The 24,943-nt window shown below is 37.5% G+C and overlaps 1 protein-coding gene across 2 annotated transcripts; it reads right to left on the minus strand.

Annotated features, from left to right (window-relative positions):
* Positions 1-1,673: 1,673 nt before the first annotated feature.
* Positions 1,674-12,899, minus strand: LOC112589330 (fatty acyl-CoA reductase 1-like). 2 transcript variants are annotated; one of them, XM_025302214.1, is made up of 8 exons: positions 12,528-12,899; positions 12,207-12,455; positions 11,868-12,013; positions 10,227-10,336; positions 5,792-5,987; positions 2,387-2,569; positions 2,205-2,285; positions 1,674-1,830 (listed from the first exon to the last, which is right to left on the minus strand). In XM_025302214.1, exons 1-8 carry the CDS (start codon positions 12,723-12,725, stop codon positions 1,752-1,754), a joined length of 1,242 nt encoding a protein of 413 aa, XP_025157999.1. In that variant the 5' UTR covers positions 12,726-12,899; the 3' UTR covers positions 1,674-1,751. The 2 variants fall into 2 exon arrangements, 1 of the variants encoding a protein (XP_025157999.1); XR_003113473.1 differs by lacking the exons at positions 1,674-1,830; positions 2,205-2,285 and adding an exon at positions 4,315-4,562 and having other exon boundaries at positions 2,421-2,569.
* Positions 12,900-24,943: the final 12,044 nt, after the last annotated feature.

The following is a 24,943-nucleotide window of genomic DNA, read 5'->3' on the forward strand; positions in this document are numbered from 1 at the left end:
GGCCCGTACGGCCCAATGTTACTTTTTGCCCAACGTTTGGCGTGCCACAATCTCCGACTCGTACGGCCTACAACTCGAAATGCACCTCATTTCTCGGTAACTACTGGGCGGTGACTCGATAAGCTCCTTATCTGAGGTCCAATACAATCTCACTCACGAACGATTTCTGAATAAACATGTTAACATCTCCCGTATTGCTAAATTGCGTCACGAAAAGTCGTAATCCTACACGTTTCCTTCACTTACTATTTTAATATATCACTTCTTTTGTACAGTAGAATAATCTTTTATCGAGTTTTATTATAGTTTTATTATAGTTTGTTATAGTTATAGGTTTTATTTGTAAAAACTTATGTACATACATATCTTGAAAAAAAGAAATAAGTTGAATTTGAGGTTTCTAAAAATAACAATACGTGTTGCGCGTGTACTTGGCGCCTTCTTTACCTTTTTGTTTAAAAAGGTAAGTTTTATATTTTTGATATCTTCGCATGTAGTTAGGTAAGTTTTATTTGTAAAAACTTATGTTACGTACATATATACAGGGTGTTTGATAGCTGATCATGCAGACGAAAGTTGGAGATAGATTGGGTATAGCCGAGAAGAAAAGTCATGTACCATAATGTCAAAGTGGCAATAATTACTGAGTTATTAATTAAAACATGTGAGCCAACGAGCGCGTAGAGAGCGGAGGGCGGCCGCAGTAAGCACGTAGACATTTGATACAGGCGGAGTCAATGAGTAGCGGTAGACAAGCGCGCGCGGCGAGGGGCAACGTAAGCGACAAGAGGCGATCGCGCGCGACGAGGAGCGAGCGAGCTTTTTCTTTACAGCTTTTTCTTTATAGCTCGCTCGCTCCTCGTCGTTCGCATCGCTCGCGCTTCGTCGCGCTCGCTCGCCTCTTGTCGCTTGCGCTCGCTCGCTCCTCGTCGCGCGCGTTCGCCTCTTGTTGTTTACGTTGCCTCTCGCCGTGCGCGCTCGCCTACCGTTATTCGCTGACTCCGCCTGTATCAAATGTCTACATGCTTACTGCGGCCGCCCTCCGCTCTCTACGCGCTCGTTGGCTCACATGTTTTAATTAATAACTCGGTAACTATTGCCAATTTGATATTATGGTACATGACTTTTCTTCTCGGCTACACCCAATCTATCTCCAACTTTCGTCTGCATGATCAGCTATCAAACACCCTGTATATTGAAAAAAGAAATAATTTGAGTTTGAAATTTCTAAAAATAACATTAATATAACATTACACAAATTACATTAACATAACATTATATAAATTATATATAACATGTACATTACATTATATATATCATCTCCACTACGTTCGCTCTCCACTAGTATTGAAAGAATTTTATTCACATAAAACATTATTGTGTTTCACTATTTCTGTCATGCAAAATGTAAGCTTATTATATATAATGTATGATTGGATTTTGTACAAGAAGACTTTGCATAAGAAAAGAGGGACGATGTTCACAATTTTTGCTTTATTCAACCCATAACATTCAACCCATTACAATTTAATTATAAAGTAATACAATACAACGTCCTATAAGACTCAAGAAACAACGTTTTTCAAATGTCAACTTTGACATTTTATATAAGTAATCGCTAATAAAAATTATTATTTTTAATAATTAATTGATAATGAATAATTAATTGATTTTGACATTTGGACATTAGTCTTCGATGCTAAATGTCGTACATGAAAATTGTATACTTTGATGAAAATCAATTTACCTTGCTACACAGTGTTTTTGTAAATGATCCATATAAAGAAAATAACAAACGAAGCTTTCACAATTATGTCGATCCAATACATTCTGATGATACCGAAAACAAATAAATATGTTCATTATTATATATTTAACGACCATATAGTCGAAATTTACAATTTGAGTCGAAGCGAATAACTTTATTTGTCGAAAAACTCGTTTTTTAATCAGCCTAGCATTAACAACTCGATGAGGTGGAACTCAACTTTTTATTTAAAAATTGCCATATGTTATCGAGAAATTAAAAAAAATTTACCTGCTAGCTGTTCTGCTTTAAAATGTAGACGTTAACAAGACGTTAATCTTTTATAAAAATGAGATCGTAAAGAGAGAAAGACGTAAAAGATATTCATCAATAGACAGAATAATGTAAATTTCAGATCATTTTGCAATAAAAAATGTAATAAAATCTGGGTTTTCACCTGTTAAACTGCGATTTTGCTTTGTCCAAGTGATCCATACGTTCATTCAGAAGATGTGTTTTAGCTCCAATTATACAGTCTCTATGAAAGATACGATAAAAATAAATAGTTTCATTTATCTACTAGTAAACACCTATGTGTGACATTTTATAATTAGTAAATAAAACAGGTGTGTCACTTACTCAAAATATGTTATTACGTTAACTCCTTCAGAGAGGACCGTTCCATATTCAAATTCTTGTTGATCGTTTAGTATTTCATCAGACAGACTTATCGCACTTTCATTTCGTATATCCCAATTGTTTAGTGTGAAATGTGCCAAAATGCAATTATTTATAAAAATTTTCCTCTGCAATGCCATCAACCTGTGATTTAAAGAAGGTCGAATCAATTTGGCAAAAAATCATGTTATCTACACAGTAAGTATACGTGTTTATTGTAAAGAAATAGTGAGAAAAGAATTGTTGAGTTTTATCTTAAAATGTAGGTAATATTCGTTATTTTAAACACATTATCTGAGCTTAGCTCAGATTACATCTGAGCTTAGCTCAGACACATTATTGATCTTAGCGTCTATAGTATACAAGGTGTCCTATTGTAAACAGTCGATCCGAATATCTCGAAAATTGAGTCCGATAAACAAAAATGTTTCAAACAAAGTTGCATGGTTTCAAAGGAAACATAAAACAACTATATCAGCTTGTTTACAGAAGATGCACTTTCAAGATATTCATTGTTTATTACTTTATTTAAATAGAAACCCTAATTTTTTATTATATCTTCTGTTTCTACTAATTAATTTGAACAACTTTATCTGAAATATTTTATTCGCCTAATATTTTTTAAGATATTTAAGAAAAACTTGGTAATTTTTTTAATATTTAACTTACGATATCTCGCTAACTATTTGTTGGAAGAAAAAATGTTATTAGATTTTTTTATTCTAAATGATCTCAAGAATACATTGTTATTGGTTTGGCAACTAAATAATTGCGAATTTTTTAAGAAAATAAAAGACAATTTTTTCATGTAACGAAATAACTTTATGCAGTATTATATATTGCCTATTTTTATCAATGACTTTTTGCTCTCTTTCAGGCATCGTTATAATTCAATGTTCATAAAACTTCTGGCTTTTATAAGCAAAAAGCGAAAACAAGTGCGATTTGACATTATCATTATTGAAAATTTTCCCATTCAAGAAGTTTTGCAAAGAACAAATAAATAATAATTTAATGGTGCAAGGTCAGGACTATATGGTGGATGTGGCAACATATCCCAACCAAGCTTCAATAATTTTTGCCGAGTGACCAAAGTGTGTGGCCTTGCATTCTCATAGTAGAATACAATAACTTTTGGATTTGCCAATTCTGGTTGCTTTTCTTGAATTGCGTTGTTCAGTTTGGTTAGTTGTTGAATGTATACATCTGAATTGATCATTTGGTTGCGTGGTAATACTTCAAAGTAGTCAATTCCTTTGCAATCCCACCAAACTGATAATATAACTTTCTTTTGATGAATATCAGCTTTGGATGTTGTTTGCGTCGGTTCATCTTGTTTGCTCCACGATTTTTCCGGTTGATATTGTTGTAATCAACCCATTTTTCATCGCTACTTATCAATCATTTAAAAAATGAATCATTTTCGTTAGGTTTCATAAACAAAGAGCAGATGGCAATGTATTGTGATAAGTAAATTTCTTTAAGTTCATAAGGAACTATAAATCGAGTGTTTTTACGTAGTCAAGTTGTTTTAAACACTTTTCAATGCATGTGATATATCGAACTTCTCTGCAATCACACGTGTTGTGCTATAACGATCTGCATCGATTAATGTTTTGAATTGGGTGTTATTAACTTCACCTAGACGACCAGAGCGTTGTTCACGTTTGAGTAAAAAATCATCGGAACAAAATTTAGCAAACCAATTGACACTGCAGTTCTTTTAAGTTTTCGAGATATTCGGACCGACTGTTTACAGTGGGATACTTTGTATACATACATATCTCGTATAAATCGTCTCAGAAGATTTTACCTTTTGCTCCAATAGTGAATACACGATTACATATGTTTGCACAATCGACTAATCGAGAGAAAAATTAACATCTTACCTTGGTTGTCTGCCTGATAATCGTAGGAGCTCATCAATGAACCAGAAAGGTATTATTTGGAACAATATAAACAATAGGTTGTAGATGTACAGGTTCTTTATGAATACACTTGAGGATACCAAAGTGGATTTTCCACAGGAATTCTTTTTAGACAATTCAGGCAGAAACTTACTAGGTCTTCATATTTTGGACATATATAATGAGATGTCACGCAATTGTATACAAGTGGAAGATTGATCCTCATGTTTCTGTAAAGAATTCGAAACAACTCGTTATATTCTTATGTATTGAATGAGAATAACCAGTACATAAATGAAATGAAAAATTGTGAAAATTGACCAACCAAATTGAGAAAAAAAGTTATGTACCATTTTCCAAAAATCGCAATACATATTAAGTTATTAATGACTGAAAATGACTACATTTAGGGTTTTTTAATTGATAACTTGGAAATTTAGACACTTATTTACAAAATGGTAAAGGACTTTTTGATTTAGAATGACTTAATCTACAATTATATGACAACTATTATGTATAGCGATAGATATGAATATATTGTGCTTTGAACACTGAATCTGGAAACTGTCGTTACAATAACTGTCATATAATTGTAAATTAGGTCATTCTAAACCAAAAAGTTTTTCACTATTTTACCCTTTCACAAATGGCACCATTTTCGAGATTTACTGATCATTACTTTTCTTAAATGGAAATCCCATTTTTTATTACATTATCTTTGTCTACCAATTAATTTTAACAACTTTTGTCTGAAACATTTTTTTATTTGCCTAATATTTTTTGAGATATTTAAGGAAAACTTGATAACTTTTCAATATTTATCTTACGATACCTCGCCATTTGTCGGAAGAAAAAGTAGTACTAGATTTTTTTGCTCTACTTGGTCTCAATAATATGTATATTGTTACAATAGCGCCCTGACTTTTGTTAATCTGATTTTGAAATTCCCAAAAGTTAGTAAGTTAACAAAAGTCAGGGCGCTATTATAACAATATATTCTTGATATTAAATAGAATAGAAAAGTCTAGTACTTTTTTTCCGATAAATAGTTAGCGAGGTATCATGAGTTAAATATTGAAAAGTTACTAAGATTTTCCTTAAATATCTCAAAAAGTATTACAAAAAAAGACAAAAATGTTTCAGATAAAAGTTGTTCAAATTAATTGGTAGAAAAAAATAGTGTAATAAAAAATTGGGGTTTCTACTTAAGGAAAATAATGATCAGTAAATATCTCGAAAATGGCGCTGTCTGTGAACAAATTGAAATAATTGTTGTATGTCCTCCTTGAAACCATACAACTTTTGTCTGAAACATTTCTCCGTATCTTCCATCTTTTTCAAGATATTTGCCTAGGGGATTTAAAATGGGACTCCCTGTATATTCCGTTACTTTTCCCTTCAAAAATTTTAACGATTCTTCTGATCCTCGCTTAATATCATATAATAAAATGGAACTTACGTCTTTCTCACTCCACATTTCCATGATGCAACAATGGCAGATTTGCTGAAGGTATCAACCGGTACGAAGTTATTCTGTATGTTTTTATCTGCATATATTAACTTTAATAGTCCTTTTCCAACGCCGATGAAAAGTGCTACCGGTCCATTAAAATTGTCCATCCATCCTTTTACCGGTTCGCTCAACGTTGCTACAACTGTTAAAATATTAATTTTTTTAGAAAGGTTTGATAATATCAAATAATTAATAAACTGCAAACCTGAGATAAACAGACTGATATTCAAAATTCCATTAATTTATGAAGATAAGTTGTTTAAAAACAAATTCTCGTCCCTTTACGTTTATGTACCTAAGTAATCTGACAGTTTTCTAATTCATGTTTTTTCTAAAAGGATGGTGTTGGTGTACCATGTAGGTGCATAACATCCCCTCCGAGGGATGCTACCTTGTCGTGTTGGAGGGGCTCGGGCGTTCCCGTGATCCACTGGGCAGTACCTCCGGTCCAACCGAAGGGAGGGCCCGGTGGGAAGTACGCCCGCTAAGAGCATCCCAGGGAAGGTTTTGAGACCTCTGAGTGGAATTCCCGACTCAAGATCTCGTTTTCACGAGGGAGGCCTCCCACCCCAAGGGCATAGCCCGCCGGTGCTCCGGCAGCCCGAGGGGTGGATTGGGTCCCTTTTGTGTGGTGTAGGGAGCGCTCCTGAGGGCATTGCACGCCGGTGTTCCGGCAGCCCGAGGGAGCGAGTCACATCTGGGTCTGCACACCGTTAGGGCTTGGGATCCCTCATCGTACCCAGGGGTGGGGGGTTCCGGGCCGCTCAGACATATTCCGAGGTCGGGGCCGGGACCCCCCGTTATGCCCGGTGGATGGGGATCGCATCATCCCTAAACCCATCCACCGGGCGACGACGTTAGGCTGACTGCCGTGAGGAGCGGTCCCGTCGGGGTGCGACGGCGGTGACCTAACTCCTTCCACGGGGCCTCCGCGTGGCGGCGCTACAGAGGTAACCCGGGGTCGAGAAGGGGGCCCCTGAAACCGGCCTGGCCCCAGTGATGGGTCAGGGCGGAAGTAGGGGGCTGGAACCCAGAGACCAGATGTCCTTCCTGGTTCAGAGGTATAGACCGGTTCCCCGGGGGAACTCGGGGACACCACCGGGTCATGTTTTCGGTGGTGCGGGCATGCCCGGCCGGTCGAGCCCTCAGTAGTGGTGGGTTTCAACTCCAATGGTTGAAGTAACTGATACACGGAAGGATAAGAAGAGAAGGAGGAAAAAGATGGGGAGGGATCGTCGAGTGGCTCGGTGGTGGCACCCGCTGAGCTTGAAACATCGGCGGCCTCTACGGTTCTCCTGGAGGAGGATCCAGAGGTTCCGACGATGGCCTTCTACTCCATGGATGGGTGGTTCTTATGGGATCAGAGAGGGATCAAATGGAGAAGGACATAAAGGATATGATCAATGGTGTGGAAAGAGAAGATGAATGATATGAGGAAGCAGGAGAAAGATGGAAGGATTATAAGAAGACGACGAGGAATTTCGTCTGGCGCCTTGCGAATGAGGCCAGGCATTTACACAAGGAGAGAGCCACCCTTAGAAAGGACCTAAGGTAGTGTCGGGAGGAGCTGTCGCAGACCAAGACTGAGCATAGCAGACATTATAGGAAGGATCTATCAGAAATGATAGAAAAAAGAGAAAAGGAATGGGAAAAAGGGAAGAAGGGTAAGGAGAAAGCGGAGATAGATGCGAGGAGAGGAGCTTAGGCTATTTCAGGGCCAGCTTGCCAGATGCCGAGAGGAGCTACAGGAGGCCGTTAAAGCAGGTAAGCGAAGCCGGGGTGAAAATCTCAGAGTGTCATGACAAAGGAAGCGAGCGAGAGACACCTGAGACAGGAAGTGGGAATCCAAAAGGACGAGGAAGGAGGAGGGATTGCGTGGTGGGGGATCTCTGGGCCTGAAGGCCCGATGAAGGCGGATGCGTCTTCTCAGACGAGAATCCCCTTGCCCCCGGGGTGGAACATTGAGGTGCATTACGACGGTCCCTCTGATGAAGAGGGATGAGTGTGTGCCGAGCACCGAAAGAAGAAGAGGAGAAAGGAGCAGGTGAGGCTGGGGATAGGCCGCTGGTCGGTAAGGCGGGCCTGCCCAACCTCAGGATGGGAAACGTGGGAGAGTGGAGGAGGGGTGAACATTGTCCGCCCCTGAACCACCCGCCCTAAGAGAGCATAGAAGAGATGGGAGAGAGTGGATGGACAAGGCTCGGAGGGACTAACCCCACCACCCCCAGCCCCCGCACCCTCTCTGCAGGGAAGGAAATGGCCACGGTTTCCTAGTATCGCGGTGGTAACGGTGAAGCTGGCTAGGGGGGCCTCCTATGCGGAGGCCCTTAGGCGAGCAGAGGAGATTCCCCTCGGGGACATGGGGATCCTGGGCGTGGACGTGGGGCGTAGCGCCGATGGCGCATTATTAGTCCGCGTCCAGGAAGATGCGTCTAAGACCCAGCCCCTAGGGGAAGAAAGGCGGATGCCTTGGCTGAACGCCTGAAGACGTTGCTGTCAGATGTGACTGTGAATCGTCCGGTGCAGAAGGGGGAGGTTCGTCTGGCCGGATTTAACGAGGCGGCCTCCCCAGATGCGGTTAGGACGGCTTTAGCTGGCTGCGCGGGTTGTGTGTCAGAAGCCATCCAGTTCGGCCCGCTGAGGTGGGGTCTCAGGGGCCGGGGGGTAGCATAGGCCCGCCTGCCTCTGGTGGCGCGGTGGCGGCTGCCAGGAGGGGTGGATTTGCGCTGGGCTGGTCGGCCGTCAGCGTCACCCTGCTGGCGGCGAGGCCGGCCCAGTGCTTCAAATGCTGGGGCCTCGGTCACACGCGAAGTAGCTGTACGGCTTCCGTTGACCGCGGAGGCCTCTGCTATCGATATGGCCGGGGCGGGCACGCCGCGCGGGAGTGTAATAACGCTCTACATTGCGCGGTGTGCCAAGAGGCCGGTAGGGAGGCCGGTCACCGCATGGCAGGGCCTGCGTGTTGGCTGGCCTCCCAGCGGAAGGGGGCGGTGGATGCATTAGGCGTTCACGCGGCCGCCCTCCCAACATGGGATCTGTGGGGGCGGGCACGTTTTAGTGTCCGCCCTAAAGGGGGGGTTTTTCTTTAAACCGTCAGCTTCGGCTGACGGTAGTGGTGGGCGCGTTTAGCGCCCATAGACATGGGTGAGCGCCGGGGGCACTGGCTGGGGCGGGTGTGTTTCCCATGTGCCGCGGGTTGAGCCTGGCACTTGCCTCTGACCGGCTCCTGGGTGCTGTGAGCCCGGTGGGGTATGTGGTCTTCCGCTGCTGGCTGGACGGGATTGGTTGCCCTGTCCGGTTGCAGCGGTTAATTCTCTCCCGTGGCATCGGAGGGGGGCAGGTTTTTTCTCTCCCCTGGTGCGTGCCGCCCCTGGGGGTGGGGGTTTGCCCCTCCTTGGGCCTCGGGGGAGATTTTGGAGAGGTGGGGACAACCGGCGGGGGTTCCGGGCCTACCTCTTCGCCCACCCCACTCCGAACATCCGGAGTGGGGGAGAGGGGGTTGGAGATCCCCCTCCCTCGCCGGCCAAGCAGCTTTGGTCGGCGGCGAGATAGTAAATATCCCGCCTCACCGCGCGTCGCAATATGGACGGCGATCCTTGTCCGGATCGGTTTGTGAGGAATCTCGCCCAGGGAGAGGTTCGCTCCCTAGAGGGCCGAGCATGGTAGTACTCCCCCTTCCAGGACAGGAGTGAAGGATACGGTACTGGGCTTGCACGGGAACGGCGATGAGCGCATGCTTTTGCCTCTAGAGGTAGAGACTGCTCTCTCTTCCTCTCCTAGTCACCCCCCTTCATTAAAGTCTGCGGCGCGCGGTAGCCGGAGCGAAGCTCTTAAGAGCGTGGCCGGCATGGTTGTATAGGGACAAGTAATGGGTGACCCGTTCGGCCCCACTCATGCATAATATGCCCGATGGCAGGTCTCCCCCAGGAGTTTTAGTGGGTGCGAGTCCCACATAACCTCCGTTCTTCCTCGAGGACGGAGGTACCCATAGGGGTTTCTCCTAGGTGATAAAAAAAAGAAAAAAAGTTGCATAACGTGCATAACAATATTATGAATGTTCCTCATTGGAAAACGACTGTTGTGAAGAACTACAAGTCATTTATGTATCGTGAGAGTCCAATTCAGGATTTAAACTCGATGATAGAAACATATAGTCTATACGTTGAAAAGGATTAATTGAAACGTATTTCAAAACCGGAAAAACCATAATTTCTGAATCTTAGAAACAAATTTGATAGTCAAGAGATCCTATATTCTTCAAGCAAAATAATTTTGTTTTGTTGATTGCATCGTTAACATATGTAAATTATTTTTCTCCGTGCAAAATTTGTATAACAAGCGATATGAATAATAAGCAGTATATTTGTTAAAAACAGCATACCTATGGATGGCCTCAAAATTACACACGGCAACGACTCAGAGTAATCGACTATCACTTGCTCGGCGAGTTTCTTGGAAAATACGTAGCTATTCGGCATACAGCCCGTGTACCTGTCAATAATTCCATTTGCAAGTGTTTTAAATTTTTCAAGAATATATTCTAAATCTGTCATAAGCGATCGTTTTGATGCAACATATCACTTTAGATGAAATCAACTAAATTTGCTAACGATTTGAGAACATAAATTATCTCATTTTATTAATATATTTTAAATTTATCAGATATATTAGATGCGCAACTAAGTTCCCGCTGTTTTTCAAGAGATGGCTCCAGTAGTAAGTGCTGGTCGATTGTGGCATAACCAAAACGTCATGAACCGAGCTTAGACATATGGTAAACAAACCGCTTTGACACATTAGTGATTTTGTTTTTGCGTCATATACTTTTGGTTGTGTGAAAATGTATGATTTTGTGCCAAATAATCGTCATTTGCGGGAAGTGTTGCTTTTCTTCTTTCATTCGAAGAAAACGGCGGCTGAAGCGCATCGAGAACTCCAAAAAGTTTACGGAGATGCTGCTCTAAGTGAAACAACGTGCCGTGATTGGTTCCGTCGCTTCAAAGACGGTGATTTCGATGTTGACGACCGTTCGCGTGAAGGAAGGCCAAAAACCTTCGAAGACGCTGAATTGGAGGCATTGCTCGATGAGGATCCGTGCCAAACGCAAAAAGAGCTTGCTTCAGCATTAGGAGTTACCCGCCAAGCCATTTCCAAGCGATTGCATGCGTTAGGAATGATTCAAAAACAAGGAACTTGGGTTCCTTACGATTTGAAGCCAAGAGACGTTGAGCGTCGTTTCTTCGCCTGTGAACAACTGCTCCAGCGACAAAAAAGGAAGGGTTTTCTTCATCGTATCGTTACGGGTGATGAAAAATGGATTCATTACAGCAACCCAAAGAGAACAAAATCATGGGGACTGCCCGGTCATGCTTCTACGTCGTCGGCTCGGCCGAATATTCACGCTGCGAAGGTTTTGCTGTGTATTTGGTGGGACCAGGGCGGTGTTATTTATTATGAGCTGTTGAAACCGAACGATACCATCACTGGGGAACGGTATCGAACTCAATTGATGCGATTGAGCCGAGCACTGCGCGAAAAGCGGCCACAATACGAGCAGAGGCACGAAAAAGTGATTCTACAGCATGACAACGCTCGGCCTCACGTTGTCAAACCCGTTAAAACCTACTTAGAAACGCTCAAATGGGAAGTCCTACCCCACCCGCCATATTCCCCAGATATTGCGCCGTCCGATTATTACTTGTTCCGTTCGATGGCACATGGTCTGGCTAATCAGCAGTTCCGCTCATATGAAGACATCTCAAAATGGCTTGATTCGTGGATAGCCTCAAAAGACGAACACTTCTACCGTGACGGTATTCGAGCTCTGCCAGAAAGATGGGAAAAAGTTGTCGCTAGCGATGGGCAATATTTTGAATGATTCACTTGTAACCATTTTTTCACAATAAAGTTGCATTTTCATAAAAAAAAAACAGCGAGAACTTAGTTGCGCACCTAATACATATGTGATATCCTCGATGAAGCACTTAGTATATACAGCGTAGATACCGGTTTCTATACTTACTTTGACTTAAACACTTCCAACAGTTGTTCGTCCAAAGTCTCGACGACTTGAATCATTTTCTTCCAATCGACTTCCGCTGGATACACGATTTCATCAATAACGTGTTTGTCGAGTTGTGAGTATACCGTGCTGACATATACGAGAGCCTTTAAGGAATACAGTTAAATACATATACATAATAATGTCTGATAATTTTCTAGTTAAGTATCTTATTGGTATTTTTATAAAAAAAATATCGGAATTTCCAATATAAGAAAAAATTTACATCGCAATTTTCTCTTTCCTTCACACATACGTATGCAAGTACATGCCTTTAAATTTAATATAGTATCTACTTACCACTAGATTCTTCATATGTTCACCTAAAATACATATATCTCTTGTAGCTTTTACGTTCTGGAGCACCGACATTCTCAGAGTAATATCGAATCTCACGTTCGCCGCTATATGGAATATTACAGACGTCTTCTGGATTAGCATGTTTCTATCGGTGTCTGACAAATCCAGATTCTCAATAGCAATGTCACCTTTTACGGGAATCAATTTGTCGAAACAATGGGGTTGCTCACGCCGCAATGTATGAAACAACTAAACCACACAACACAACACATGATGAAAATCATACTTTGCGACATTGTCAATTATAAATAGTGAATTTACCGGGTTGGTCAGCAGCTTTCGGAGGCGTTCTTCTATATTCACGTCTTTCTTCGGGCGCATTAACAGAAATATCTCTTTTATATCAGGACACGACCTCAACAGTTTTTCTATTAATGATTTTCCTAAAAACCCCGTAGCACCAGTAATGAAAACGCTTTTTCCGGAATAGAAGGCCGGTATCGAACACAGCGAATCCATTGTGATTTTAAGGATGAAAATGCCAAATGTAATAATCACTAGAAAGAACTTATTAATTGAAGCGTAAGGGAATTTTTATGTGGTGTTTTATGTGGTAAAGTTTGCGAATTTTATCAAATGATAATCAATAGATGAGTTGAGAAGGTTGTGGATACACGAGTTACAACAGCTAAGTCTGATTTGCAACTGCAACGTTCTTTTAAGAGAACAATAACGATTATTCATTCTGATAATTCTGTATGGTCATCGTTCAGTCATCGTGAATATTTATGTGAATATTATACCACAGGTCATCGATTTATTCACCCATATTCATTATTCTCTACCGCGTATATTATGAAATTTTGCTTGCCTATTGAATTCTAATCAGTTCGTGAAGAACGTTCGTGAAAGTCGTTCCAGAGTGTCCCTTTGCATAAATTTTGCATAATTCCTTCTTGCAGTGTAACTATTGCTATATACGACATCATTATTACATTGCTACTGCGAATAGTCCTGCAAATTTATTTTTTGTGTAACTTACAAGGGACATTCGGCAACGCGGAAATTCAATAAAATCTGAAACTCTGCATAATTGTAGAGCAGATATACCTAATAACAAAACAATTTTTCGTTGGTGCCCAAAAACGGTTTTTGGGTTGGAAACAACCCCTTGAACAAAGTTGATTTTTGTCTTTCTAAGCGAATATTATCGAAACTATTAAAGATATGAAAAAATGTTTTAGACAAAAGTTTTATGGTTTTAAAAGTACTTTATTATGCTGTATTTAGATTTTTTAAAAATGTAAAATTGTATATAAAATACCCCCCCTCCTTCTCTTTTTTCAAATTGTTAAAATCAATTGTCCAACCAAAATAAAGCTTATTTTATGACAAATGCAACCATATATAATAACATTATGTTTGGAAAAGGCAATATTGAAAAAAAAATTAAACATGCTCTTATATGTATGCTACGCGTACCAAACTTAAGGATTCGCTACTTGACGATGGCATTTCTTTCTTCCTCAAATCTTCCTCATAATTGCAAACTGTAAAAGATAAGGAAGGAAGAAAATAGAAAATCTAAAAAAGCAATAAAGTTGATGTTAAGAAGTAAGTAGGAGAAAAATAGCATGATAAGGATACAGTCACTAATATTTAAAAATGTTATAAATTATAAAATTTCACGTAATAGACGTTTATTTTGCCAACATTGCGGCTACCTTTTTCATTAATTTAAACGACACGCGTAAATATAAATAAATATGTGTGTGTGTGTATGTGTGTTTTTGTACGTGCGCACGTGTGTGTACATCATGGCAACATGCAAAACACTTGTCACAAGTTTTATGACTGTGCGACCAAAATAGCACTCTTTATCAAGTACAGTGCAATCAAGGTTCATTATATTGACATATGTTATCTTCATTCATTTGCATATAAAAGCTGTCCATTTTGGAATACATTTCAGTGTTATTGAAGCAGTTATTGAAGCAGTACGTATATTATTATTGCTGTGAGAAATGTTTAATTAAAATATCCTTAAGATTTGTATCATAATGTCAGTAATAAATCCAGCTAATGTTATTAATTTGTTAATTGCGACATTTCATTTCACAAATATTGCAATAACTCCTGTTAATCATCAAGAGGTGGAACTCCATGATACAATTACTGATTTAATAAAGAGTGCTATACATCACGATATTACGATCGAACATGAGTGGGGACTTGATTTTGACGATCCATCAGAACCGCATGACGTACAATTTGTAGATGTGTACGATATTGATGCTGAAGAAGATAATTATGGAAATGAAGTTTGCACTGTGGATGATGAAGGTGGAAATGTAAACTTAAATTATAAGAAAAAGGCAATCGAATTTTGGAAGAGTGGAAAGAAAGGACATTTATCTCTTACTTCTGTACAACATCGTTTTAGAAAAGTAAAGTTTAATTAAAAAATAAGAAGAATAATATATAGTAAAATACTTGAGGCTTTTACGGTGTACAGTGACCGGCAGTGATTCGTTCCGCGACAGAGAGAACTCTATTTCCCCTCTCGCGGAACGCATCATTGTCGGTCATTGTACATACAGCTTTGACTATAAGTATAAAGCATCCCAAAAAATTTATTTAAATTGTGTAACAAAAACATACTATATGAATATATGGAGAACATAATATAGTATACGAGTATATGGAAAAATAATATAATAAAAAAATATAATATAAGAATATGTGGAAAATAATATTTATTTTACAATATTTATTGTAATATAATATAATATTAATATAATATAAATTATAATATAAATATAATATACATAAATATAATATACACATTATATTATAAAATATTAATATAATATTTATTGTAAAGAGATTATATATTTACTATGAGTATATGCATTGATTTCTAGGAAAATACAATGAGTTAGAGATGCTTTATACTTATGACCAAAGCTGTAAATTATATAGTTAGAGTCGCGTTGTTTTTTATTTTAAGTTTTACAATTTGATGTTTCGTGAACATTTAATTCGTATATAACTTCTTTTATTTTTGAATTCGAATTGTTTAATATTGAGATTCGTTTTCTTCTAGGTAAAATCTATTCAACAATTGCACAGATGGCAAGAACATGTAATGCGTGGGGGTTCAAATACAGACAAACTTGTAGTTATTGCTGAATATGTTCTTATAAAATTCCAAGAAGCTGTTAATAGAGGACTTATTATTCATGATATAAATCTGCGAAAATGGGTACTAGAAGCAAAGGAACAAGTGGATTTTTCTTCATTTAAAGCAGGAAATTGGTGGATATGGAATTTTAAAAAGGCACATCGTATTACATCACGTAAAATAACTGCATTTAAAACGCGGTCTTCTCATTTAACTGATCTAACTATACGTCAACACGCTGAGGAATTTGTAAATACAGTAAAGCCACATATTAATGTGATCGGTGCTGAATCAACTTATAATGCGGACGAAAGTGGCTTTAATTTAGAAATACATGCAGGAAGAACATTAGCTAATGTAGGAGTGAAGACAGTTGGAGCTACTATCCAATCTTTATCTGCTATGACTCATAGCTACACCATTATGCCTATTATATCTGCAGATGGACATCTCCTTTCGCCTTTGTATATAGTATTAAAAGAATCTACTGGTGTTTTTGGACCACAAGTAGAACAAACTCTTTTTAGACCAGTGAATATTTACATTGCGGCTTCAAAATCAGGGAAATTGACAACTGAACATTTCAAAAATTGGTTCCAAGAAGTGTATCTAACAAACACTGGAGAGAAAAGTATACTACTGCTTGATTCATGGACAGGACATTGCCCGAACCAATTGGAAGAACTTGTACCAAAAGACAAACATGTAAATATTCTAACAATACCAAAAAAAACAACTGCTTTTATACAGCCATTAGATGTTTTTGGTTTCAGAATCTGGAAAAATTTTGTTCGAAGCTTTTCTGATAGTGTTATTATAAATAATTATGACATAAATTTACATTTACGTAATAACATAATAAAATTGCAATCTTTAACACACAATCAACTGTCTTCTCCAAGATTTCGAAATTTATTTAGATATAGCTGGTATAAAAGTGGTTATTTATCAACACGGCCTGAAAAATTTCATAATCCAATCGATTATTGTTATTTTAAAGAAGAAAAACGTATACCAAAATGTAGCATTTGTGGTAAAATGGCTTTTATACGTTGTGCATGGTGCAAGCAATATTTTTGTTTTGAACATTTCTTTGAGCAATATCATTATTGTAATAATTATATAGAATAAATAATATTTTACTGTCCTCAATTCCTGTAAAATTTGTATATATTATAATCCATACCAAAATATAAGATATCTTTCACTCGAATATCTATATCGACTACTTAATTAATAAAACCTATATACTGAATGAAGCAAAACACATACACACAAATGTACACTGAATAAATTTATAAATTATATTTTTCATTATTAAATCCGTGTGTGTTCTCTTTTTTTCTTCATATCATTCATTTCCTTATTTGTTCTTTACAATTGAATTTAAAAGATTATCTATATTAGGGTTATATACACTCTCTCTGCGTCCTCCTTATCATGCTGTTCTTCTTCAACTTACTTCTTAACATCAACTTTATTCTTTTCTTAGATTACCTGTTTTTATTCCTTCCTTACCTTTTACAGTCAGTAATTATGAGGGAGAAAGAAATGCCATCGTCAAGCAGCTAACCCATAAGTTTGGTACGCGTAGCATATATATAAGAGCATTTTTAATTTTTTTTTCAATATTGCCTTTTCCAAACATAATGTTATTATATATGGTTGAATTTGTCATAAAATAAGCTTTATTTTGGTTGGACAATTGATTTTAACAATTTGAAAAAAGAGAAGGAGGGGGAGTATTTTATACACAATTTTACATTTTTAAAAAATCTAAATATAGCATAATAAAGTACTTTTAAAACCATAAAACTTTTGTCTAAAACATTTTTTCATATCTTTAATAGTTTCGATAATATTCGCTTAGAAAGACAAAAATCAACTTTGTTCAAGGGGTTGTTTCCACCCTTAAAACCGTTTTTGGGCACCAACGAAAAATTGTTTTGTTATTAGGTATATCTGCTCTACAATTATGCAGAGTTTCAGATTTTTTTGAATTTCCGCGTTGCCGAATGTCCCTTGTTAGTGTAATCATAGTGTTGAAGTTTTAGAGATTTTGTCGGAGGACATAAAAATTGGAATATTCGATATCACATATATATTATATATGTACGTATCATTAGAAATCAGAAATATCGTGCAAATGTCTCTATAGATATATATAATATAGTACTTGTTAATCAGACACATTACATTAATGTTGAGCCAATTTATAAAAATATCATTTTTCATTCAATGCAGATTTATTTATCCTTTTGCGTATTTCATAAATGCGATCGTAACTCTTAATATATCTTGCGAGATATTATAAAAACATCAAGATATTTTATTAAACATGATCATAATGGAAATTTTCCCTTTTATATATTTGTACCATTTTTCAGACAAAATTAAGATATCCGTCAAATAAACATGAAAATTATTTCACAAAGTTTATAATATAAATCCATACGAGGCATTCCTTAACCACTCACTCATGCCACACGAATTTCGGGATTTGATATTTATCTTTACGCTTTACATTGCCTATGAATAATTATCAATTTTTTAATGCTATGGTATTTTTCAATCACACTTTACACTAAATCGCTGACAAGCTTTTATTTATCGATACTTAATTAATGTTACTTATACTATTTGCGTGGTACGTACGTTACTTATATTATTGGTGCAGCCGCGCCAAGATTATTTGTATTAAATATTTTTTATTGCATTGTTACAATAATTAATTTGTTATAATAACAAGTAAAATAACCATATAACTGAGTGTTCTAATAAATAATGATAAATTTTACTTGTAAAAATTTATGCCATGGACATTTTTTGTACCTAGGTTTTTTGTGAATAACAATAACCTTAAAAAAGATATTTTTTTAAATATTGGGCACTATTAATAAACGTGTTAAATTTTTTTAATATTATATAATTTTTACTTTTAAAAGCTTATGTACATATATAAAAGAAAAATGACTCAATGAATGGGCTGCTTCGAAGGATGAGTCGTTTTTCCGTCACGGAATGCAACAACTGCCAGACAGATGGAAAAAAATAATAGCAAGCGATGGCAAACACTTTAATTAGTACACTTTTTCATGTTTTTTCATACTAAAGTCTTTTTTTGGAAGAAAAAACGGACCGAATTAATTCATACACCTAATAACGAGTACTAATCTTATAATTCATTATTCTTATGCAGCTCAAACGGTCAAAAGGATAATGTTTATGGTCGGAATTTGTTGTTTTTATGTTGTAAAAGAAAAGGAAAGGTGTAAGTTGAATAAAAAGTTGGCTGTTTTTCTTTTATATCACATTTGTTACATCACGTAGAAATGTCGCAGAAATTGTATTTTGTGCACTGAGTTGCAGAAAATAGACGGAAGCAGTCGAGACAGAAGATACATTTACATTTGACTGCGCGATCGGCTACGCAAAATCATATAGACAAAGAATTAATAACTGTTTTTCAATGTTACACCTTTAACCTTTTCTAGTGGATTTCTAATGGATCTCCGTGATACGACATTTTCAAGAGTCATATTAAGATATATATTATGTACATAACATATATACAATTTTTACAAGTAAAATTTATATAAAACTTACCTTTTTCAACAAAAAGGTAAAAAAAAGGCGCCAAGTACAAGTGCAACACGTATTGTGTTATTTTTAAAAATTTTAAACTCAAATTATCTTTTTAAGGCATATATGTGTACATAACATAAGTTTTTACAAGTAAAACTTATAACTATAATAAAACTCTACAACACTATTCTACTGTACAAAAAAAATGATATATTAGAACAGTAGCGCCAATTGAGAAACCTGACATATATATATGATTATTGTATACTTAATATTTTTAGAATTCCTTTTTTAAGATATATATTATGTACATAAATTTTTACAAATAAAACTTATCAAATTATTTTTCTTTCAAGATATATATGTACATAAGCTTTTAAAAGTAAAAATTATATAGTATTATAAAAATTTAACAGTTTATTAATAGTGTCCAATATTAAAAAAAATATCCTTTTAAAGTTATTGTTATTCACGAAAAACCTAGCTACAAAAAATGTCCATGGCATACATTTTTACAAGTAAAATTTATCATTATTTATTAGAACACTCAGTTATATGGTTATTTTACTTGTTATTATCAACAATAAATCAATTATTGTAACAATGCAATAAAAAATATTTAATACAAATAATCTTGGCGCGGCTGCACCAAAAACTATATCGAACTAAAACTTGTTTAATACATACATGACAGCATTTTTATTATAATAAAATGTACTTATAAATTCTCTCTATACATATACGGTGTAATGTTTTATTATTTAAGTTTATATAGTATTATATTAAATTATAAACCTTCACTATAGAATATAGATATCGAATGTGTATATATTCTACATATTTTGATATTTTTTTATTCAAAGATGTTATTCTTATTATAATTGACGAAATGTCAATGATATCTAATTTGACTTTTATGTACATACATCTTTGATATAGTTTTTGGTGCAGCCGCGCCAAGATTATTTGTATTAAATATTTTTTATTGCATTGCTATAATAATTAATTTATTATAATAACAAGTAAAATAACCATATAACTCAGTGTTCTAATAAATAATGATAAATTTTACTTGTAAAAATTTATGCCATGGACATTTTTTGTAGCTAGGTTTTTCGTGAATAACAATAACCTTTAAAAATATATTTTTTTAAATATTGGACACTATTAATAAACTGTTAAATTTTTATAATACTATTATCCAGGATATACCGCGTGGAGATTGCATGGTCAGACTTTACACCCGTGTGTGTGTGTGTGTGTGTGTGCGTGCGTGCGCGTGTGCGCGCACGCGCCCCGTGGTTGTCCCACATGTGTGTCCTCTGGAAAAATTTTGCAAGTCCTGCTCGGATTCGAACCTGGACTCCCTTTGTGGGACAGGGCGTGGTACTCGAGGCGAAGGGCTCCCGTGGAGCTCTGGGGCCGGGGTATCGGGGAGGGAATATGGGAGTAGTTCCCTTGACTCCCCCAACGCCGGTCCGGTTGGTGGACATCCCGCAGGAGTTTTAATCAGTAAAAGTCTGACATAACTCCCGCCCCTCAAGAGTCGGGGTTATCCTACAAGGATTTCCCCTGCATTACCAAAAAAAAAAAAATTAGACTATGCTGCATTTGGCCATTGTACATATGTAGGCAATAATTGGGCCAAAGTATACATCACATTTTTAAATATATTATAGCTAGTACTTTTACTTTTTTAGCTATGCTAAATCTGTCATAAATGTCCCATAGCTAAAAAACTTTCAGGCTTACTTAATGTCCAAATCGTTAATATTAATTTCTTGTTTACGCATATATTAGGTGCGCAACTATTGGGTGAGTGCAAAAGTTCGTGCGGAGTTTGTGAGTAAAAGTCACACAGTGATTAGGCAAACAAAAATCTTTATTCAATCAATGATATATTCTCCATCGTTTTCTATAATCTTTTCCCAACGTTCTGGCAGCACACGGATGCCTCGATCATAAAAACTGCGCGGTTTAGATTCGAAGAACGAAGAGACGCCGTTTTTTAAGGCCTCCAAAGAGTCAAAGTTTTTTCCATTTAAATAATTTTGCAATGACCGGAACAAGTGATAGTCAGATGGTGCGATATCAGGAGAATACGGTGGATGCGTTAAGACATCCCATTTCAGGCTCTTCAGTTTGCGCAGCGTCTTTTTCGAAAATTGTGGTCTGGCGTTGTCGTGATGAAAGACGACTCCCTTGCGATTTGACAAAATCGGACGTTTCTCTTTTATTTCTCGATTCAGATTGGTTAATTGGCGACAGTACTTGTCCGAATCAATCGTTTCGCCAGCGGGGAGAAGCTCGAAATAGATTATGCCCTTGCAATCCCACCAAACAGAGAGCATCACCTTCATCGGGTGCAAACTGGCCTTTGGCATTGCGTCACCATGCTCACCTGATTGTTTCCATGTCCGTTTGCGCTGAACATTGTTGTAGAGGACCCATTTCTCATCGCCCGTCACTAGTCGATCCAAAAACGACTCGTTATTGAGCCGCCCGAGTAAAGAAACGGCTGCAGAAATTCGCTTGATTTTGTTCTTCTCGGTCAGCAAATGGGGCACCCATATATCGAGCTTCAAATCGAATCCCATCTTTTTTAAACGCCGAAAAGCGGTTGATCGGTCAACGTTTAGTGCTGTAGCAACTTCTGTTGAAATTCGCGGATTATTGAGCACTAAAGTACGCAAAACATCGTCATCAATGTCAGAAGGTCGACCAGAGCGTGGCTTGTCTTCAAGGTTAAATTCTCCGCGCCGAAATTTAGCAAACCATTTTTCCACAGTTCGTTTAGCTGGTGCTTCATCCTGATAAACATCCTGAATGTTTTTTACGGCTGCGGCAACGTTTATTCCCTTCCGAAACTCGTAAAGCATAACATGCCGTAAATGCACCTTATCGATACTCATTTTTAAAGTGATATTTCTCGAAGCAGTTTGTATGAAAACAAATGATTTTTTTTTAATAACAGCTGAAGACGTCACCTTTCTAACGTTATATAATATGTAGATGGAAGTATTAATGACAACACTTTACGACGCTTATAACTCCATCTATTGAAATTCCGCACGAACTTTTGCACTCACCCAATATATCCCAATGTTACAATCGCACCATCGACTGCAACTTGTTTCGTCACCTTCCCCTCAACATAGTAACATAATACGATGTAGTTTATAATTGTAAATATCACAATTCTATGCTTAGTCCCAGCAAATATGGACGTCATTAGTGACGTATTATTAATGACGTATCGTTAACGTTAAATATGTCATTAATGCATCATTAGAACGTCATTTGACGTCATCATGTTTGCTAGGCTGTCATATGTCACGTAACAAATATACATATTATATGCTTATTTAGTGTATGAAATATAGAGTTCAAAATAAATACATTTTTTACGCTTACCATTAGTATATAAAACATCATTTTCAGTATGTTCATTTTCAGTATTACACGGAAGTTTCCTTGTTGTTATTAGTATCTAAAAAATAACCAAATATTATTACTTTTTCATATATACATTGTATGTATTGTATGCCAATAATATAATTAAATGTTAATTATTTCTGCTTACTGCAATTAAATAACGAGTTTTCGTGTAATATATTGCTGTTACCTTGTATAGATGCTCTTAATAGTTTATCATCCGATAGAAAAAGTTTCTGTGGAAGAACGGGTAGAAGTTTTTCTTGTGTTTATATTTTCTTTCATATGGGAAACATTCTACCATTCATGTATATTCCCTTAATTGTACATTTGCTGCAACTATAAAAACCTGTATGACCTTTTATATATAATGCAAACGATTTAGCTGGTGCGTCACATATTAAAGCAAATAATGTAATTTGAATTACGTTCCTGTTATAAATATAACCATTATTAAAGTAATGTATTAAATCGTTTACTAATGGTTGCAAGAAAACATGGTTGAATTACTTGGTTTTTTGTATCCAAAATATGCACCAACAAGATATACTGTTTTATTTACTGTATTTGAGCATAATATAGTCCACAAAGATGTTTGTGATGATTTTGCTACAAGCAGACCATCAATATTTATTAATAACTTCAAACATGTACCACTATTGTTTAATACCATTTGTTTAATAATATTGTGCATACCAAAATGAAAATATTCGCCTTCACATACTTTTATTGTATTTATTTGTCTTGGAGTTTGTAGCAATGTTCGTGTATCTATGGGCATACTATATGATGTATTGGGTCTGGGAAAAAGTTCGTGGCGTTTTTCCCGATAGATGGCGTCAATTGCAAATAACTTAGGAAACACAGATCGCAGCGACACCACTAAACGCTCGTTGGAAAGATGACACATCGAATGTTACTTTGAGTGTATAAACATCAAAATTGGTACAGTGGTTGGAAAGTTGTTTGCGTTTGAAAATGGAGAAAAGTAATGAAAAATTGCGCTATATTTTGTAATATTATTACGACAAAGGGAAGAACGCTGCGCAGGCTTGTGAAAAAATTTGTGCTGCGTACGGTGGAGCTACTTTATAAAAATCTGCTACGCGGAAATGGTTAGCTCGCTTTCGTTCTGGTAATTTTGATGTGAAAGATGAATCACGCTCTGGTCGTCCAATCATTGAAAAAGCTGATGAAATTCTTGAAAAAGCCCAGCAAGATAAGCATATCAGCAGTGTCGATATTGGTATGGAGCTAGGCATTGATCACAAAACTGTTTTGAACCATTTACACAAAGCTGGCTACGAAAAGAAGCTCGATGTATGGGTTCCTCATGAGTTGAGCGCGAAAAACATGATAGACCGAATTAACATCTGCGATGCGCTGCTGAAACGCAATGAAATCGAGCCATTTCTGAAACGTGTCATAACCGGTGATGAAAAATGGATCACGTACGACAATCGGAAGCGTCAAAGATCGTGGACAAGGGATGGTGAACCGTCACAAGCGTTCGCAAAGCCAGGATTGACGCCGAAAAAGGTGATGCTGTGTGTATGGTGGGACTGGAAAAGAATCGTCCACCATGAGCTACTTCCACTTGGTCAGACGATTGATTCTCAACTCTACTGTGGACAACTGGAGATATTACGCCTGGCAATTGAAAGAAAACGGCCCGAATTTAATAATAGGAAAAGTAGTTAAACAAGAGGGATTCTAACCCACTTTTTAAAATGAATTTTCAAAAACCGGACCTTTTTTAATGAAATCTTTTTGAACTTGACCTTTTTAATTAAATCTTTTTGAACCTGACCTTTTTAATGAAATCTTTCTTAACCTGACCTTTTTAATGAAATCTTCTTGAACCTGACCTTTTTAATGAAATCTTTTCGAACCTGACCTTTTTAATGAAATATTATAATTAATACTACCCCCCCTATTTATTGATACCCCTTCTTTATTGATACCTTCCCTCCTCCCCAGAATTGTTTGATTCTATGGGCAAGATGGCGGGCGGCCGTGACGTCACGCACATATCCAGAGAAAAACGGGCCGGGTGTTGCTGGACTCGAACCTGGGCCCCGCGGTTGCCATCGAACGCTCGAACCTCGTAGACCACTGCGCCTCCTATTGCTAGTAGACGTCACGTTTACGGATAAGAGATGGCGGCTGTGACGTTACGCACATGTCCGGAGAAAAACGTGCCGGGATGTAGGTAGGCTCGAACCTGGGGTCCCGCGGTTGCTATCCGAACCTTTTAGACCACCGTCGCCTATTGCTAGTAGACGTCACGTTTACGGGTAAGTTGGCGGCCGTGACGTCACGCACATGTTCAGAGAAAAACGGGCCGGGTGTTGCTAGACTCAAACCCGGGTCCTGCGGCTATTATCGAACGCTCGAACCTCCTAGACCACCGTCGCCTATTGCTAATAGATGTCATGTTTACGGGTAAGTTGGCGACCGTGGCGTCACGCACACGTCAAAAGAATAAACATGGCGGCGGTGTAGGTAGGGTCGAACCTGGGCCCCGCGATTA

Source organism: Harpegnathos saltator, unplaced genomic scaffold (genome assembly GCF_003227715.2).
Source record: "Harpegnathos saltator strain DR-91 unplaced genomic scaffold, Hsal_v8.6 scaffold47, whole genome shotgun sequence".
NCBI classification, from domain to species: domain Eukaryota; kingdom Metazoa; phylum Arthropoda; class Insecta; order Hymenoptera; family Formicidae; genus Harpegnathos; species Harpegnathos saltator.